Below are 18812 nucleotides of genomic sequence, written 5' to 3'. Positions count from 1 at the left end.
AATGGGCAATTTGCAGTAAATAGGCTAAAACATGCCATAACAGTTGTATAGTCCTTTAACAGAAGGTGTGACTTCGAGTGTGGTACCTACTAATCTAACAGAAAGGACTTTTGTCACAATTCAACAGTTTCAGGACTCGTCATCCATCCATCCATCCATCCATCCATTATCCAAGCCGTTTATCCTGCTCTCAGGGTCGTGGGGATGCTAGAGCCTATCCCAGCAGTCATTGGGCAGCAGGCTTGTCACATGGACATTTACAATGCAACAATACAGGTAGGCTATGAAGTTCAGCAGGCTTAGAAACAGCTTCTTCTCTGTTGCTGTTACCCTGCTGGAATCCAGTCCACTGCGTTAGCCCCCCAACCAATCTTCAATCTGGTAGTTACCCTGGATGTAACTGCAGTTCTATGAGTACGTGCTCCATCCTCTAACAAGCTATTGGTTTATCCCTTCGAGGCTCTGCCTCGGCACCTTAGACAGATTTTTCCCTCACCACCCAATCCAAAGTGGTAGGAGCCACACTGCGCCCCACCACCTGTAAAACCCCAGCATCTTCGCAGCTTGTCTGCCTTTGAACTCAGCAACAAAGACTGAGACCTGTTGGGCTAGAGGTTAGAGGGCTATGCATGTACTCATAGAACTGGATATATATCCAGGGTAACTACGATTTATATGCCGTACATGCTCTGCCCTCTAATGGGCTTCGCTATTGGTTCACCTAAGGTTAAGGCCATTAGGGATGAATGTACTCCCAGCTGGGCCCGACTGACACTAGTCAGACACCAACCATGATAACACCCCACACGGCAGTAGGCTAACAGTCGAGTACTGCCCCACCTGAGGGTATCATACCATACTGCACCACAACAGCAGTCCAACAGTCGAGCACTGCCCCACCTGAGGTTCTCTTACCATATTGAAACAACCAGCCGAGGGCTCAACACAGCCAACTTGTCAGTCGAGTGAAGATGAGGCCTCCTGGTGTATCGAGTCAGCAGTCATATCCCTGAGATATGACTGCTCGAAGGTCGAAGTGGAGAACCAGGAAGCCACCAAGCAGATGTCTTCCACTGAAACTCCCCTGACAAGTGCCATCAAGGATGCAATGCCCCTAGTAGAGTGCGCCCTGAGGCCCAAAGGGGTGGGGTGGCCCATAGCATCGCAACTCTTGTGGACTGTGTCACAAATCCAGTGGACGAGCTGTTGCGCCGACAGAGGAGCCCCCTGAGCCCGATCTCCATGGAAGATGAATAGTCAGTCGGATTTCCTGACCGTCACCTAGCGCTCCACATAACAAAGTGCCCTCACTGGACACAGGGCGTGGAGGCGCTCTTCCTTGTCAGTGTGAGGAGGAGGAAAGAACATTCTCAGACAGATGACCCTTGACCTGAATGAAGAGGTGATGACCTTTGGCTGGAAGGACAGGTTGAGGCACATTTCCATTGACCCCTTGTCGTCACTGACAGACATGCAGGAGGGATGTACCGATAAGACACGCAGGCTCCTTGCCATTTTGGCCGAAGTAAGAGCCAAGAGAATAGCCATCTTGACAGATAACAACTCCAAGTCCGTCTGACCAAGTTGCTCAAATGGCGGGCCAGCCAACCCATCTAGAGCCATCTGCAGGTCCCACTGAGAAACAAAGCGTCGAGTAGGGGACCTCAGCCTACGGACCCCCATCAGGAAGCGCTTGACCAAGGGGTGGCTACTGACCATGAAGCAGTAAAACCCACCATGGCCCGCTGTCATCGCTGCTGCAAACACCCACAAGGTTAAAGCAGTGCAGGCACCATCAGACAGGTCCTGTATGAACTGCAGAACATCCTGCAGTTCCTGCATGGCCTGCAGAACATCCTTTGCAGGATGTTCTGCAGGCCATGACCATCACACCCTATGACATAGGGTGTGATGGTCATGGAAAACCACCTGGCCACCTGGCTCTCTGACCCAACAATTTCTTTTTTTCTGTGGATTTTTTCCCCCTTTTTTCTCCCCAACTGTACCTGTCCAATTATCCCACTCTTCGGAGCCGTCCCGGTCACTGCTCCAACCCCTCTACTGAGCTTGAGAGGGCTACAGACTACCACATGCTTCCTCCGATAAATGTGGAGTCGCCAGCCGCTTCTTTTCACCTGACAGTTAGGAGTTTTGCCAGAGGAACATCGCGTGTGGGAGGATAACGCTATTCCCCCCAGTTCCCCCTCCCCTCGAACAGGTGCCCCGACCAGGCGCGGCTCTACGGGGTGGCAAGGGGTGGCAGCTGCCACCTCTGGGACTCAGTCTTGCCACCCCTGTTGCCACCCCATTTATAAATCAGATAATATGTTTTAAAGTGTATTTTATGTACATGCATGGTGAAGGTCAATGAGACCCGCAACAAACTCGTCTCAAACAGTAGAGAACAAAATACATTCGATGAAATCCGAGTTTTGAATAATGATACGTTTAGAATAATGTCCATTGCCCCCCTCATTGAACCTCATGCCACCCCTTTGCCACCCCAGGAAAAAATCTCTAGATACGCCACTGGCCCCGACTGACCAGAGGAGGCGTTAGTGCAGCGACCGGGACACATAACCACATCTGGCTTCCCACCCGCAGACACGGCCAGTTGTGTCTGTACGGACACCTGACCAAGCCGGAGGTAACACGGGGATTCACCCTGGTGATCGAGGTTAAAAAACTTAGTTCAATGTAGTGTTCTGACAACCTCCTCTTCCACTGTTTCATTCTTGTTCGTCTTTAGCCCTTGTGTCCCTTTCATGCTTTATTTTCTTGCCCTATCAAAGGAAGGCTCTGTTGCTTGGGGCTCTGGATTTGTACACCATAGGCGGGGGCCTTTGTGAACCCACAGCCAGTCTCTTGGCAAATAAAGGCTTTGCAGTTCTGGCGTTGGCCTATTATGGCTACACGGACTTGCCTAAAACACTGCCACAACACTTGGACTTTGGGCATTTTGAGGAGGCTTTGGCCTTTTTGAATAGACATCCAAAGGTAAGTTATTGAGATTTATGAATTAAAATGTTGTGCAAATTAAATTTTTACTTTGTTTTTACTTTTAATACTTTTCGGTACTATTGGTTTTTTTTTTTTTAATCTCTGGCACGCTTGGTTGCATTTGATTTTGGTGCTATTACTGAAGATAGTAGTGCAAAAAAGAGGGTCCACTTAAAGATGCAATCCCTAAGTTTTACATGCAAACACGTCTCCCTTTTGATTATCATCTCTTGCTGGCATATCCAAGACAATAGTTAGTCGACAAACTGTCAACGTGATTGTACTCGTAATGGTAACTGTCTGATAGAACGATCCCGGGGAAAATATTACAGCACACAGAGTTTAATACTTTCATGGCAGCCAACTGCGGGAGATTAAGACAGGCAGCAACAAGTTTTTTGCAGTGGCTAACAAGCAGGTGTTATAGGCCAAGCTTGTAAAATACCTTTACAAACAAGATCAGCAGCTAAGATCCAGGTTCAGCCATGTTCTTCGTTCAGTAGCAGGGGAGGTGTGGACCTGCACAAGCTGCTGAACATTCTTTTTAATTTCAAATGGATCCCTTGGATTTGGAGTGGTCAACCACCCCTGCAATTACGGGTGTCATCGTAGGTATTACTTAGTTAAATAAACACAACGATGTTCAGAATGGTAGCTTTACATCTTGAAATGTGAAATCAAAGAAATGCTGCAAGATTTCTGTGTCATACTTTTTTCTTTTTTTTTTTGTTGCCGTCCTTTGACTTCGGGACTCCTCATATTACATGTGGCTGCGCTACTTTTTACCCCCCCCCTCCCTCCCGGATTTGGCAACATATTGGGTGAAACAAGACATTTCAATGGATGCAGAATTAATTCCTTTTTAAAGAAAGGAAAGCGGTGTACAACATACCTCGTCTGTTTTAGGTCCAAGGCCCTGGCAGAGGCATTTTATCCATCTCTCACAGTGGCGCCTTGGAAGTGAGCTACTACATGCGCCGCGGTCCATCTGGGTTAGATGGGGCTGTGGGGAAGTGGCGGTGTTTGGTGGGGAGCCGAAATCTCCCTTCTGAGGCACAGCTCGACCTGTGGGTTCCAGTCCAGGAGTTCTTCGGGAAGCACTCGGATGATAAGAGTACCGGCTAGAGACCGATGTTGTCACGTGATCCGATTCCCCACCAAGCAGGCCTTTCAGTGTATTGACGATGGTTTTGGTTTAGCTGCTTATTTCATTCTGAAAGATGCTGTCAAAGTGCCACGAAGCAATACCAGAACATCATTCTGTCTCTGATGTGTCTGCTCTGCCATGTTAGAGTCATTTAAACCAGCCTTTTTAAAACAGCACATTACTTCAGTCACACCTGCAAGTGTCCTGGAAGCTTTATGGGAAAGGATCACTTTTCTGATGAGTCCAGCCCTCATCGAAAACATGTCAGGGATCATTTGGAATCGGATAGACAAAAACTCCACTTATCACTGCAGTATTGAGAAACCTTTGGACTTTAGAAGTTCTTTTGGCTGGGCTTCAACCCCGACCAATCGAGCAGTTGTTTAAGCCTCAAAAACGATGTGACTATAGCGTTTTCAAAAATGGGAAAGTCATAGTACAGTCACATGTATATTCATGTATTTTGTGTTTGTTTAGAATATTTTTTGAAGAAGACCAAAATCTGATTTGATGTGTGTTCCATACGAATGGGCCTGGTGGTTAGCGCGGTTGCCTCACAGCAAGAAGGTCCTGGGTTCGACCCCCGGGGTAGTCCAACCTTGGGGGTCGTCCCGGGTCGTCCTCTGTGTGGAGTCTGCATGTTCTCCCCGTATCTGTGTGGGTTTCCTCTGGGGGCTCCGGTTTCCTCCCACAGTCCAAAGACATGTAGGTCAGGTGAATTGGCCGTACTAAATTGTCCCTTGGTATGAGTAGGTGTGTGTATGTGTGTGTGTGTATGTGTGTGTGTGTGTGTGTGTCGGCCCTGTGATGGCCTGGCGGCCTGTCCAGGGTGTCTCCCCACCTGCAATGACTGCTGGGATAGGCTCCAGCATCCCCGCAACCCTGAGAGCAGGATAAGCGGTTCTGATAATGGATGGATGGATGCATACGGGTGTGAATAAACACATATGTATAGACGGCCCAAGTGGCGACCTGTTGTTAGTGTCAGTAATGAGTTGCGTTGTTGTTCCTAGTTCGTGTTGTGTTGGGGAGCAATTAGAGTGTGACACTGACCACAAGTTTTGGTGGTGAGAGCTGGGTTTAATGTGGACTGTTATGTTAATCAAGTTCAAGTGCTTTAACCGTCCGTTCTGAATAGTTCAGAAAGAACAGAACAGAACAGAATGAAACACACTTGAGTTCTCCACTCCGTCTCTGTGTTCATTAACCCCAGATCTAACAGTGGCGAGGAGGATGGGATGGAATTGTTGAAAAGACCAAAAATGATTCACATCCTGAGGGACAGAGAGCCGGAAGAAGTAAATGAAAAGATGTAAAACAAAGGACTGTGTGGTGGGAAAACTGGGTTAGTTGCTAACAAAGTTAGCCTGAGTAAAACAGCAACACGGCTAGTTTCAGTGTAGGCACAGCATCGGAATACAAGGAATGCCGAGAAGATTTTGAGTCGTATCCCTAAAGATTTGAACAATGGATGGTGGCAAATGATGTGGCTGATGACAAAAAGGTTAGTGTATTTTTGTCAGTGACTGGAGCTGAAGCCTTCTTCTTCTTCTTCTTCTTCTTCTTCTTCTTCTTCTTCTTCTTCTTCTTTCAGCTTATTCCTTGTTTCTCAGGGGTCACCACAGAAGATTTTACAGTTTCCATCAGTACCCTGTGAGGGCACAGCACCAGCGGCGGCTGTTGTTAACCCGGGCCTTGACCGATCCGGTATGGTCTTGTCAATCCTCATACTGATTTGTCAAAATGTTATGTCAGATGCCCTCCCTGACACAACCACTAACCCTGTGGACAGGGGCACAGGAAAGGCTTGGATGCCATCCCAGTATTCATGGACTTGCGCCCATGCCTGTCGCCTGATTGGAACTGAAGCCTACCATTTGCTAAGGAATCTGACTATGCCAGCTAAGCCAAGCATATTAGCATATGGAGGGATTAGCAAAACGCTAGTGGAGCACTACAAGCCCAAACCGTTGGTGATTGTGGAACATTTTCGTTTTCAAAAGCAAACTCAGAAAGAGGAAGATTCAGGGCAGAGTATATAGTGGGGCTAAAGCAACTTTCCCCACACTCTGAATTCGCAGGCTACTTGGACCAGACATGATAAATGTGTAAGTGGGCTTAGAGTTGAAGCAATCCAGAGGAAACTGCTAACCGAACGGGATCTCACGTTCAAGGGTTACTTGTGCCATCGCTCTGTCGATGGAGATGGCTGCGATGAACACAATGGAATTCCCCGGAGAGCAAAGAGAAGCTGCAAATGTGAATAAGGCGTTTTCCAAAGGATAACGATGACCTGGATGAATGAGAACATTCACAAACATGAATAAGGTGTTCAGTCAGATTCTCAGCAGCAGCCTAGACCAATAACTACCGTTCAAATGGCCACGTGTACCATTCACATGTGTACTATTCACAGAGGATTGGGGAATAGTTGCAATCACAACATTGTAAGATGGCCACAGATGTACCCTTAGGCCCCACATAGGAAATCCCACATTAAAGAGGCCCTGATTAAGTGTGGTTATCCTAACTGGGCATTTGTCAAAGCCATGAAACCATACTGCTGCTCACTAACCATCATGTCTCCTCTTAACCTAGCTTCTATTACTCTTTCCCATGTCTTCATGCTGTGGCTGATCAACTTTATACCTCTGTATTTGCTACAGTTCTGCACATCGCCCTTATTCTTGAAAATTGGTACCAGTACGCTTCTTCTCCACTCCTCAGGCATCCTCTCACTTTCCAAGATTGTGTTAAACAATCTAGTTATAAACTCCACCGTCATCTCTCCTAAACATCTCCAGGCCTCCACAGGTACCATGTCATCTGGACCAACTGCCTTTCCACTCTTCATCCTCTTCATAGCTGCCCTCACTTCCTCCTTGCTAATCCACCACACTTCCTGACTCACTATCCCCACATCATCCAACCTTCCCTCGCTCTCATTTTCCTCATTCATCAGTCCCTCAGAGTACTCCTTCCACCTTCTCAACACACCCTCCTCACTTTTTTTTAATAGATTCATTTCTAGTTTTCCCCCTTATCCCACCTGATTAACCCAATGGCATATGGCCGGAACTTTTGTCGAATAACTCCGCTGGATCCCGTTTCCACAGGGAGGAGTCAGTCGTAACACCAGCTTCCATTAAATTCGTGTCGGCTGCTCTCGCTATTTCACACGCTGAAGCCTTGCATGAATTGCATCACCTTCAGGCCGCGAAGGAGGCGTAGGGAGAATGCTTTCGGTCGCTTGGCTGCAGGCGCCCGGATGGGCCAGATGGGTCACTGGAGAATGATGAGTCACCGAACACTACACCGAGCTACACCTACTATCCCTCGGGTAAGGGTGGCCTAATGAATGCCTTACCCCGTGGACGCTCTGGCCCTGACCGGTTACGGCGAGTCTGGGATACGAACCTCCCAGCCACATGACGAGCGGACTGCAAGAACGGCGGTTTATGCCGCTCGGCCATCAGAGCGGCCTACACTCTCCTCGCTTGCCAGCACATTTCCATCTCTATCCTTCATCACCCTAACCTGCTGCACAGCCGTCCTATCTTGGTCCCTCTGTCTTGCCAATCGGTACAAGTCATTTTCTCCCTCCTTAGTGTCTAACCTCTCATACAACTCACGATACGCCTTTTCCCTTGCCTTCGCCAGCTCGCTCCTCACCTTACGCTACCTCTCCTTGTACTCCTGTCTACTTTCTTCATCTCTCTGACTATCCCACTTCTTCTTCGCCAACCTCCATATACTTTCCTGAGCACTTTCCTGTGCTTCCTCATTCCACCACCAAGTCTCCTTGTTTTCCTTCCTCTGTCCAGATGACACAAGTACCTTCCTAGCTGTCTCCCTCATTATTTCTGAAGTAGTGTCCCAGCCATCCAGTAACTCTTCCCTACCCCCCAGTGTCTGTCTTAACTCCACACAACAGTCTTCCTTCTTCAACATCCACTATTTGATCCTTGGCTCTGCCTTCACTTGCTTCATCTCCAAAGTCATCCTGCAGACTACCATTCGATGCCACCTAGCCACATTCTCCCCTGTTCCCACCTTGCGGCCTCCAATCTCTTTCAGATCACACCTCCCGTGGCTCATGTGAATTTGGCAAGACAGGATCTGCAGGAGTAGCTGGAGTTTGAAGAACTAATTTTGTTTCTAATCTCATCAACCTTATTTCAGGGAAAAAAGCATAGAAACTCATGGGCCGTGAATGGGGAGCAGTTAACAGACTTCTGCTTTCAGTAAATTTAGCTACGGTCTCAGAGAAAAATCTAGGATTATGTTTATTAATATTGATTAAGCGAGAGAGATACGCCAAGTTGCACGTTTCTCACTACTGAGGCAATCAGTTAAGTTTTGCCTGTTCGATTCTAACTTGCGTCAGACGTTTCAATGAAGTCTGGGTTTAAAACCAAACAATTGTGAACTAATCCTTTAACAGTGAAGCTTTTTGAAGTGACGCTTTCTCTCTCATGTCCAAATATTTGTAAAGAAAATGCACGAGATGAAGAGTAAATCTGTGATTCCATCTGGCATGGAAGGGAAGTGCCTTAATGTTGACACATTGTTGGGTCATGGTATGAACTTAAATTTTTTTTTTTTTAAGACAGAGGTCATTGTTGTGTAAATGGCAAGCTTTCCTAATCATATAGTGTTTGATCTGTTTGTATTATTTAGATAATTAGGTAGATATATGTAACAAAGAAATTGCATTTCCTTTTGCACTACACCAGCCTACTAAGACTCCTATAGTTAGACTTTATTTAAATAATCAACATACAATACGTAGTTTTTGAATGGGTTATTGCTAGAAAACAAGCGTTAGAAATGATTCATTCAGATAATTCTTCATGTAAATGGATATTTTCCTCATGTTTGCTGACTTTGGATTTATTTTTTTCCTTTTAATTACAATTTTAATGTTGATATTTAAAAAAAAGAGAAGAGGATTGAGTCCACCTCTGAGCAATATCCCATGGAAATAAATGAATGCACAAACTCACATGGTTGGATAATTTTATTAAGTTGTCCACAATTCTGATTCAGACGCCGCTGTGGCATTTCCTAACCCAATTCATGATGTAGAACTAATTTACAGATAGACGGAACGGAAACTGACTGAAGATGATAAATGGAGCCATAAAGGGAGAAGAAAAGGGTGAGGACCTTCAGGTCAGCCCCATGGTCTCTGTGCCCGCATGTGCTGAATTTGCTGACTTGTTTCACATCACTTTAAAAATTCAGTATACATTTCATTTTCGATTTAAAGACGTGGCATCATTTCATTTGTCCTTAACAGTTTCGTTACAACATTAACGTAAACAGTGAAATTGAGAGTTCAGGGTCCTATACGTATTTGTATTTGCTGGGCTAATGTTGCCCTCTAGTGGTTATTGTGCTATCTTGATTGTTTAAAGGGCTCATTCATTTTCTTTTTTTTAAACAATTTGGGAAATGGGACATGATACAGTTCAATTTTGTCAAAGTAAAACAAAGATTAATGTGAATGTAATTCAATCATACAGCTCTCCTCTGTTGTAGGGCCGAGGCCCTGGCATAGGCATTTTCTCGATCCCTCGTAGTGCTGCCCTGGCTTTGCCAGTGGCATCTTGTCTCTCTGGGATCTCAGGATGTGTCTGCATTAATGCCTGCAACTCCAATACTGTAAGGCACCGTTATCCCTCCCCTTAAACCGTCATTAAAAAAACATCAGAATCACTGACTCTGGGGTGTTCGATGTAAGGGTTGCCTTGCCTGACCCGATGCTGGAGGAGAACCAGGCGTCTGTGATACCGATAGAACGCAGCAGCTGTCCATTTCTCTGCTGGTTCTGAAGATGACAGCTACTGGAACAGCTCTCTTCTTGCCCCGTGGGCTGCTGAAACCATGAGGGCTCACGGCAAAGAGACATCTGAGATGGTCAAATATCCCGGACACTTGGACGTGATCTATCACATGCCCCATGGTCCATCTGGGTTAGATGGGGCTGTGGGGAAGTGGTGGTGTTTGGTGGGGAGCCGAAATCCCCTTCTGAGGCGCAGCTCGACCCGTGGGTTCGAGCCCGGGAGTTCTTCAGGACGCACTTGGACCATAAGAGTGCCATTTGGAAAGCAACGCGTGCAGTCTGCAGGTGGGTTGTGAGGTGGGATCAGTAGTATTGTTGATCATGGTTCAGTCTTATTTTGAAGTTATGTTGACTTAAACTGCCGCATAAGGTTATTGACATAGATCAGCATTTTCTGTGGATTTCAGCACTCCTCACTGCCAACCCCACTGCTGTCCATGGACTGTGACAGATACTGAAGGGTGATGCTGCTGGAAGATCAAGTGTAGGGAGCAAAATGTAGATTCGGCAGAGATCAAAAATAATCTCCAGGCCAAGAGCATTGTCTTTGCTTTTCCTTTTACATGGGCACAAAAGAATCTGCATGGTGATAAGCCACCCCCACCGCTACCTACAAGCGCACGCATGCACGCACACACCAGCATGCAGCATCAACAAAATGTACTGTTTTGCGTACTGCATGTAAACAATGTCAGTTTCTGTTCAGAGAGAAAAAAACCCCAACACAAACAGTTGACGACTCAGTCCATTCAGTGCAACACAGTCCAAAAAATTCCACTGTCCAGGAGAAGGAACGCCAGCCAGGATGACTGTCGGAACCGACAGTCTGCATGGGCTAGCAGTTAGCTTAGCCTCTCCCGCTTCCGCGTCCTGTCGGACCGCCCTCCTCGGGTGCGGCTCCGGGCAGGGCCGTGGTCCCTGGGCCCACCGGACGCAGCAGACCAGGCTCCCCCCTGCCGATCCAACACCAGCTCTCTTAATGTTCATCATGTTACTCGCATGATATTTTGGGCAGTGCCTTTCAACGAGGGTAAATTATATTCATCGACCGCAGCACCTGTTCATGTCAGGGAAGATATTGTTGGAGCCTTGGGCTAATGTAAAGCACATCGTCCTCTCCTATCAACTGCCAGTACCGTTGCATACTTATTGATTCTGTATGAGCCCCGTTTGACATGGACCTAAGTGCTCCGATTGACCAGCTCTGTGGGCAGACGTCACCAGAGCTGTAGAAAACAAGGGAAGACAGCGGAGCACACTCGGCGCGTGACCCAGATGGCATGAATTCCCCGGTAGGTCAAATGGAAAACGACGTATGAGCTGTGTAAACCCGAGCAGGTGGTTCTCTGTGACCTTTTCCAAATCTTTTACGAAGATTGTCAACGTAGCAGAGTACTTCCCATTAAACCGGGATGGGCTGACATTCTTTACCATAAAAGCCCAACAGTTGACAGTTTCTTCAGCAGTGCATCGTCGGTTGCTTAATTGGCGGAAAACTGAATTGAAGTTAGTTTAATGGGTGGAACCCACACATAAAGTCAAATTGGGGGCTGTGTTTTTCCGCGCGTTGTTGCCTTTGAGAAGGTTCCCCATGGCGGGTCTGTTCTCTATTTCTACACCAGCTCTAACATAAGGCACACATCCAGACGGCTGACAAAGGAAAAACCAACATAAAGTAAGGTGTTGGTCCACCACGAGCCTCCAGAACAGCTTCAGTGCTCCTTGTCATAGGTTCTACAAGTCTCTGAACTCTACCGGAGGGATGGACGCCATTCTTCCAGAAGATATTCCCTCATGTGGCGATTTGATGATGGTGGTGGAGAGCAAAACGTCCCATAGGTGTTCAGTTGGGTTGAGATCTGGTGACTGAAGGCCACAGCATGTGATTTACACCATGTTCATCCTCACCAAACCATCCAGTGACCCCTCGTGCCGTGGATGGGGGCATTGTCATCCTGGAAGAGACCCCTCCCATCAGGACAGAAATGTCTCATCATAGGATAAAGGTGATCACTCAGAATAACTTTGTATTGATCTGCAGTGACCCGCCAAGGGGACAAGTGGACCCAAACCATGCCAAGAAAATGAGGGGTCAGGCACTCAGGTTTTAACGTTGTCACCTGTCTGCATACATATATACTTATAAAAATGGGCTATGTTGGGACTTAGGATTATGTTATCATGGTATGTCCAAATGATTATTATTAAATAGATATCCATTAAACCATGAATCAAGTAGCTTCAACTCATATCATTTCCGCCGAACATAATTTTCCATCCATTCATTACCCAAACCACTTATCCTGCTCTCAGGGTTGCGGGGATGCTGGAGCCTATCCCAGCAGTCGTTGGGCGGCAGGCGGGGAGACACCCTGGACAGGCCGCCAGACCATCACAGGGCCCACACATTCACACATGGGGACAATTTAGTACGGCCGATTCACCTGACCTACATGTCTTTGGACTGTGGGAGGAAACCGGAGCACCCGGAGGAAACCCACGCAGACACGGGGAGAACATGCAAACTCCACACAGAGGACGACCCCCAAGGTTGGACTACCCCGGGGCTCGAACCCAGGACCTTCTTGCTGTGAGGCGACTGCGCTAACCATTGCGCCACCGTGCCGCCCCTAACATAATTTTGCCTGAGAAAAATCTGTAAGCGCTGTCTCATAAATTGTGTTGTGGAAAATGTCTAGCAACATTATTTAAGTTCTCCATAGGTGTCCAGCTGCCTGCAGAGATGCTGAGACAATCAAATGAGGAGGAACCATACTGATAGTGCTTGGTGAAGATGACCTGAACTGGTCCCTAGAGAACACGGGAACCATGTCCGATAAGAAGCCGTATAAAAGTGTACGATACCTTGTTTCCAAGTTCTAGTATCTCCAACTTCCCACTGTTAGGAGAGCCATTATGATCTCTTAAGTCTGCTTTTTATTCAGTCTGAACCCAACTCTCTGTGTGTCTGAACGCATGGCCCACACTACGCCGTTTGCCTCATGTGAGTTATTATTCACATAGGCCACGTGTCATCTGGTCATCGCTGTCTTACTTTACTCAGTCTTCATCTCGATTTGGTCTCTCTGGCAGAGGAGGTAGTCTACCTGCAGTTTTCCATCCATCCATCCAACCATTATCCAAGCCGCTTGTCCCAATCGGGGTCGTGGGGATGCTGGAGCCTATCCCAGCAGTCATTGGGCGGCAGGCGGGGAGACACCCTGGACAGGCCGCCAGACCATCACAGGGCCAACACATTCACACCTAAGGACAATTCACAGTAAGAAGGTCCTGGGTTCGATCCCCAGGGTAGTCCAACCTTAGGAGTCATCCCAGGTCGTCCTCTGTGTTTGTATGTTCTCCCCGTGTCTGCGTGGGTTTCCTCCGGGGGCTCCGGTTTCCTCCCACAGTCCAAAGACATGTAGGTCAGGGGAATCGGCCGTACCTGCAGTTTTTCAGCAATAAATTCAAATGTATGTTCACCCCACTCACCTCCCAAGTCATTACGGCCTTTACAGTGCTGATGTTTCAAATGGACTAGGAACATGTCCGTTCCCTCCTGCTAAACCACACGCGGCCTGTCGAGTCCTCCAGCTTTATCTCCTCTGTTGTTCTTGCTCATAAAAGAGTGAAAATGCTTGCCGACTCTAACAGCTACGCCGCCGCCGATGCAAATCGCTTCGCTTTGGATCTTGAAACCCTAGTGAATCGTTCAGTTTAGTGCAACGTCCCATACACAGACACGGTCACATCTCTGACGCCGTCTTCACCTTTGAGATGGCCACTTAAAACCATATGGAGGATGTTGTGTCAGACCACCGGTGCCTTGGTTCACACGGTTTTAAGATGCAGAAGCATAAAATCTGCTCACACATTTTCAGTGGTGCATTCACTAGTTCCCTTCTTGCAAATCCAGGAAACAGTCACCTCACTGCTAGAGTGATTATTTAGTTGAATAGGGCGGCAGCCGCGGCACAGTGGGCCAGTGGTTAGCACTGTTGCTTCACAGCAAGAAGGTCCTGGGTTCGAACCCCAGGCCGTCCCAGGTCCTTTCTGCGTGGGGTTTGCATGTTCTCCCCTTATCTGCATGGGTTTCCCCGGAGTGCTCCGGTTTCCCCCCCACCATCAAAAAGACATGCATGTTAGGGTGAATACTCCTGTCTGCGCCCCTGAGCAAGGCAATGGAGAGAAGAACTGGAGTTGGTCTCTGCAGCTGCCCGCTGCCCCAGTACAATAGGATGGGTTAAATGCAGAAGACAAAATTCGTTGTAAGAATTCAATGACAACACAAAGTGGCTTTCATTTCATTCACATTTTATTTTAATTAGTGCTAATTAGTGCTAAATGCTCGCCCCTCTCAGCTGTCATTGTGTCCCCCATGTACAAACGGCCTGTGGAAGAGCTGTGGTCTGGGTGTCCACTGTGGACTCCTCATCAGTATAGACCTGTGGGGGGGGCTGCTTTATATATATATATATATATATATATATATATAGTCTAGATTAACATAGATGAGTGTAATTCTGTCCGCAGCTTGGTTCCTGGTAGGGTCACCCAAGGCGGACAGCTCAAGGGGGAGGTTCCCGACAAAGCGCGATCTAACAAAGACCTCAACGGTGGAACTGGTGGAAGACGTCTCCAGGTCACAACGGCAGTGAAGGCGGATGAAGGCTGCAACAGAGGGTGGCCCCCAATCCTCTTGGTTCTCCATGCCATTGGACTCTGGCCACCCCCTGCCAAGGGCCGTGTGGCGGCTGCAGGTGCATCGGCCACTCCTCCCCATTATGCGGCTCCAGGATCGGCCTCTACACCCACCTGAAGACCCAGAGGGACCCAGAGGGAGGACGGTCATACTCGACCCCGAGTGACCGCAGATGATGATGATGATGGTGTGTGCGGGTGTGTGCGGTTCAAGTTAAGGGGTTTTGCAGCAGTGAATTCGGCTCACCCGAGAGAAATGTCTCAGCTGTGTGTGAAAACCTGCTACAAGCACAGGAGGGACAACAACGCGGCATTCAGTTACAGCAAGATTTATTTTTTGAGATTTGACACCAAGAAGAGCTTAGTCAACACGGTGGAAAGCAACGCTCACACCATTCAAACCATGTTGAAATCGTTTTGAATATTTGCTCATAGCCTCCTTTCACCGGCCCAGTGTTAGTCATCCATGATGTGGTGAAGATGTGAAAGCAAATCTTGTCTCACCAAAACAACCTGTTTCCACGACCCTCTGTATACTTACGGACCTATAGGGAATCTAGTCTGTTGTCACTATTTACAGTTTGGCGCAGTGGTTAGCGCGGTCGCCTCACAGCAAGAAGGTCCTGGGTTTGAGCCCCCGGGGTAGCCCAACCTTTGGGCTTGTCTCGGGTCGTCCTCTGTGCGGAGTTTGCATGTTCTCCCCGTGTCTGTGTGGGTTTCCTCCGCGGGCTCCGGTTTCCTCCCACAGTCCAAAGACATGTAGGTCAGGTGAACCGGCCGTACTAAATTGTCCCTAGATCCCAGATGGCAAAGTTGCCGTGGTCCAGACCCGTCCCACACCGATACTTTCATCCGGCCCACATACCGCGTGGAATGATGGCACTTGGGTGGTCCGCTCCTGTTTGCCAGATGTGGGCCAGAACCGAGCCATAGCAATGCTGCATGTGCCACATATTTGCCAAAGGTGGCCCATATTTGTTGTGTGATATTTGGGCCATATTCACCATTTACCACACGGGGCCACTTCAGGGTCACATCCGGATCACATGTCGCCGAGAGCACCGCATCTTTGCCAAGAAAGGCCCACATTTGATTTGGCATATTTGAGCCATATTTGCTATTATACATGTGGGCCACTTCAGGCTGACGTCAGTAGGCCCCACACTATCTCATATCTATGGTCTGATGACAACTGATGACGGCCGTTTAAATGACCGATAACATTCGAAGTAGGTGCATTGTGTCAGGGCCAGAAGAAGACCATCAGTGCCGCATCACTGCCTGAAGTGGCCCACATCCGGATGCTATCTGGGCTGTGAATGTGTGTGTGGGGACCCGGTGATGGCCTGGCAGCCTGTCCAGGGTGTCTCCTCGCCTGCCGCCCAATGGCTGCTGGGATAGGCTCCAGCATCCCGTGACCCTGAGAGCAGGACAAGCGGTTTGGATAACGGATGGATGGATGGATGGATGGTGTTTGTAGATTATCCAGATAGTTTTACAGACAAAGCGCAATCGTTTTTTCCAGGCGCCAGCCACCTGCCTTCGGTGCGCTGCCACGCTTGTAAAACAAAAACAAAACCCAATTTAAAAAAAACCCCATGTTGCTAGTTTTCATGCACGTGAAATGGAAAAGTAATAACGGAGGTGCGCTTTAAGTGAACGCAGGCGGATGCGCCGTGTTGTGGGGATGCAAAGAGGAGCCTACGGGAGGGAGGGGGGGGGGGCTTCTAGTACATCTCGTGAACCGAAACACTGAGCGGCGGACCCCCCGACCCCGAGTGCGCCAGTCCAGCTGATCTGACGTGACGGTCCCTCAGCGCGTGGCGCGTGCAGCCCCCCCCCCCCACGGGTTGGGGTGGGCAGGGACGGGCTGCTTCCACGCGGCCTCACCGGGGGGAACGGACGCCTGACCAGCCTCACGGCGTCCACCGCGTCCGCCAACTGCACGCGGTGCCGGAGCACGACGCGCCACCCCCACTGCGCATGGCTTTGCAATGGCTTGTGGATAATTAGATGCATCATCTGCAAAAACCCCAAAAAAACCCTCAAAAACATCCGCAATAGAAATTCATGCGGGCGCGCGGGCTGCTCGTTGAACTCCGATCTCGTGCTCGCTCGCCGTGACGCTTTTCAGACGTTATAACGACTGAACATCGTTTTAAGTCTCTCCCCCCTCTCCGCTCGTATCACCTCTGCAGCCTGCATGTCCTTCCGACATGAGCTCTGCGTTTTTGGTTTTTTTTGGCGTTATTTTGGAAAGGCATCAACAGCGCGCGCCTCCGGCACGGCACGTCGTGCTGCCTCAGCCTTGACTGGCGTTGACGTCCTGCTATAGGTCTCCTCAAGATGTAGAGAAGAAGAAGAAGAGGAAGGAGAGGAAGGAGAGGAAGGAGACGCCGAGAAACACATCCCAGCCAGTCGCCGGGTGAAGGAACATGGATCGAGGAAGCTGGGCTCCGTCTCCGCCCGGGGACGGCGCCGCCAACGTGACACCGGCCAGCCTCTGGTCCGCTACTCGGAACGGCTCGGGTCCGGCAACCACCGTTCGGTGGGACGACGAGACGCCCGGCGTGCACGTCCGGCAGCTGCTCTTCCAGGAGCAGGCTTACAGGGACTTCGCCACCGCCGTTCAAGTTCTCGTCCTCGTTGGCTCGCTTCTTGGTAAGTGGGCTTTATCACAGCACCTCAACACCGAGGCCCGCGGAGCTCCTGCAGAACCTCGGGGGGGGGGGGACGAGGGGGGGTTCCCCCCCTTCACATGCACACTTTTACCCTTACTGCTTCTAGAGCTTGCTCAGAACACGCGAGAGCTGCACCAGAATCCTCCATCACCGGCTCCGACCGTCTGATGTTTGACTGGATTTGATGTTTGAACAGGGAGGTGTAGACGGAGGGGTCGCCGGGTGTACTCCACCTGTTCTCTGTTCCCCTCCACGGCGCAAACATGAATATGCAATCTTGCAATGGCAAACAAACTGTTCCAAATTCAATCAGCCACAGCTGAACGGGGGGTGGGGGTGGGTGGGGGTTTGGCTGAACGGTGTCTGAGGACAGAAAAAACCCCTGCTGGTCGGATTATTTTGGAGACCTATCAGCACGGGTCCCCCCCCCCCCTGAGTTCACGAGAGACATGCCGTGAAGCCCACTTCAGAGTGTATGTTCAGATAAGGGGGGTCAGCGTGGGGTCTTGGTGGTTGGTACTGGGGGGTCTTGGTGGTACTGGGGGGGGGGTCTTGGTGGTTGGTACCGGGACCTGACAGCAAGAGGAAATGGAGTTGGACAGTTTGCGTGTTCCTGCTCTGGTTGGAGATACTTGATTGGTCTCCGCATTGAACCCATCCTAGCTGGGTAGCGAGTAGCAGCGGGCAGCCGCCATGCAGCATCCGGGTACCGACTCCAGCTCCTCTTGCCATGCCTCGGTTAAGGGCACAGACAGGAATGTCTATTTGATGGTGGGGGAAACCGGGGCACCCGGAGAAACCCCACCGTGGCAACGGGGAGAACATGCAAACTCCACACAGAAAGGACCTGGGATGACCCCCAAGGTTGGACAACCCCGGGGTTCGAACCCAGGACCTTCTTGCTGTGAGGCGACAGTGCCGACCACTGCGCCACCGTGCAGTCAAAAGACAGGTGTGGGGAAACGAGACGGTACATTTCCGGAAGGTGGGTGAAGGGGAGATCATTGTCACTGTGTTGGCTCTGTGATGGACGGGCAACTGGCCCATGGCATCTCCTTGCCCTCTGTGGCCCTGGAAAGGAAACAGGCAAAGAAAGCGGATGGATGGACAAGGTTATTTCTGCCTAGTTTAGGTCTTTAAAGTCTTTTAGAGCCCCTTTCCTTTAGTATAAGACGCATGTATAAAACAATACATGTATAAGTGCAGAACAAACACTAGAGCAACACAACACATGAGAGGTGCGTGTTGGGTGACCTGCAGCCCCGCGGCAGCTCAGAGGGACTTCACCAGTCTCTTCAGTCACAGCACCGAAAACACCAACACGAAGTCTTACTGGGCTGTCTTACTGTCTTACTGGGCTGTCTTACTGGGCTGTCTTACTGTCTTACTGGGCTGTCTTACTGTCTTAGTGGGCTGTCTTACTGTCTTACTGGGC

The 18812-nt window shown here is 49.3% G+C and overlaps 1 protein-coding gene and 1 pseudogene across 1 annotated transcript in view; both read left to right on the top strand.

The window, feature by feature from the left end:
* Nucleotides 1-1880: 1880 nt before the first annotated feature.
* On the top strand, nucleotides 1881-17125 carry LOC130124783 (acyl-coenzyme A thioesterase 1-like; annotated as a pseudogene).
* gpr176 (G protein-coupled receptor 176) overlaps nucleotides 16923-18812 on the top strand; it is a 25975-nt gene continuing 24085 nt past the window's right edge. The window contains exon 1 of the mRNA XM_056295025.1: nucleotides 16923-17357. Within this exon, the coding sequence (XP_056151000.1) occupies nucleotides 17132-17357 (226 nt within the window). The 5' untranslated portion in view covers nucleotides 16923-17131. The remainder of the gene's footprint in view (nucleotides 17358-18812) is intronic.

Source organism: Lampris incognitus, chromosome 15 (assembly GCF_029633865.1).
Source record: "Lampris incognitus isolate fLamInc1 chromosome 15, fLamInc1.hap2, whole genome shotgun sequence".
Taxonomy (NCBI): Eukaryota; Metazoa; Chordata; class Actinopteri; order Lampriformes; family Lampridae; genus Lampris; species Lampris incognitus.
The sequence above is the reverse complement of the archived record's forward strand: the minus strand, read 5'-3'. Positions and strand labels throughout refer to the sequence as shown.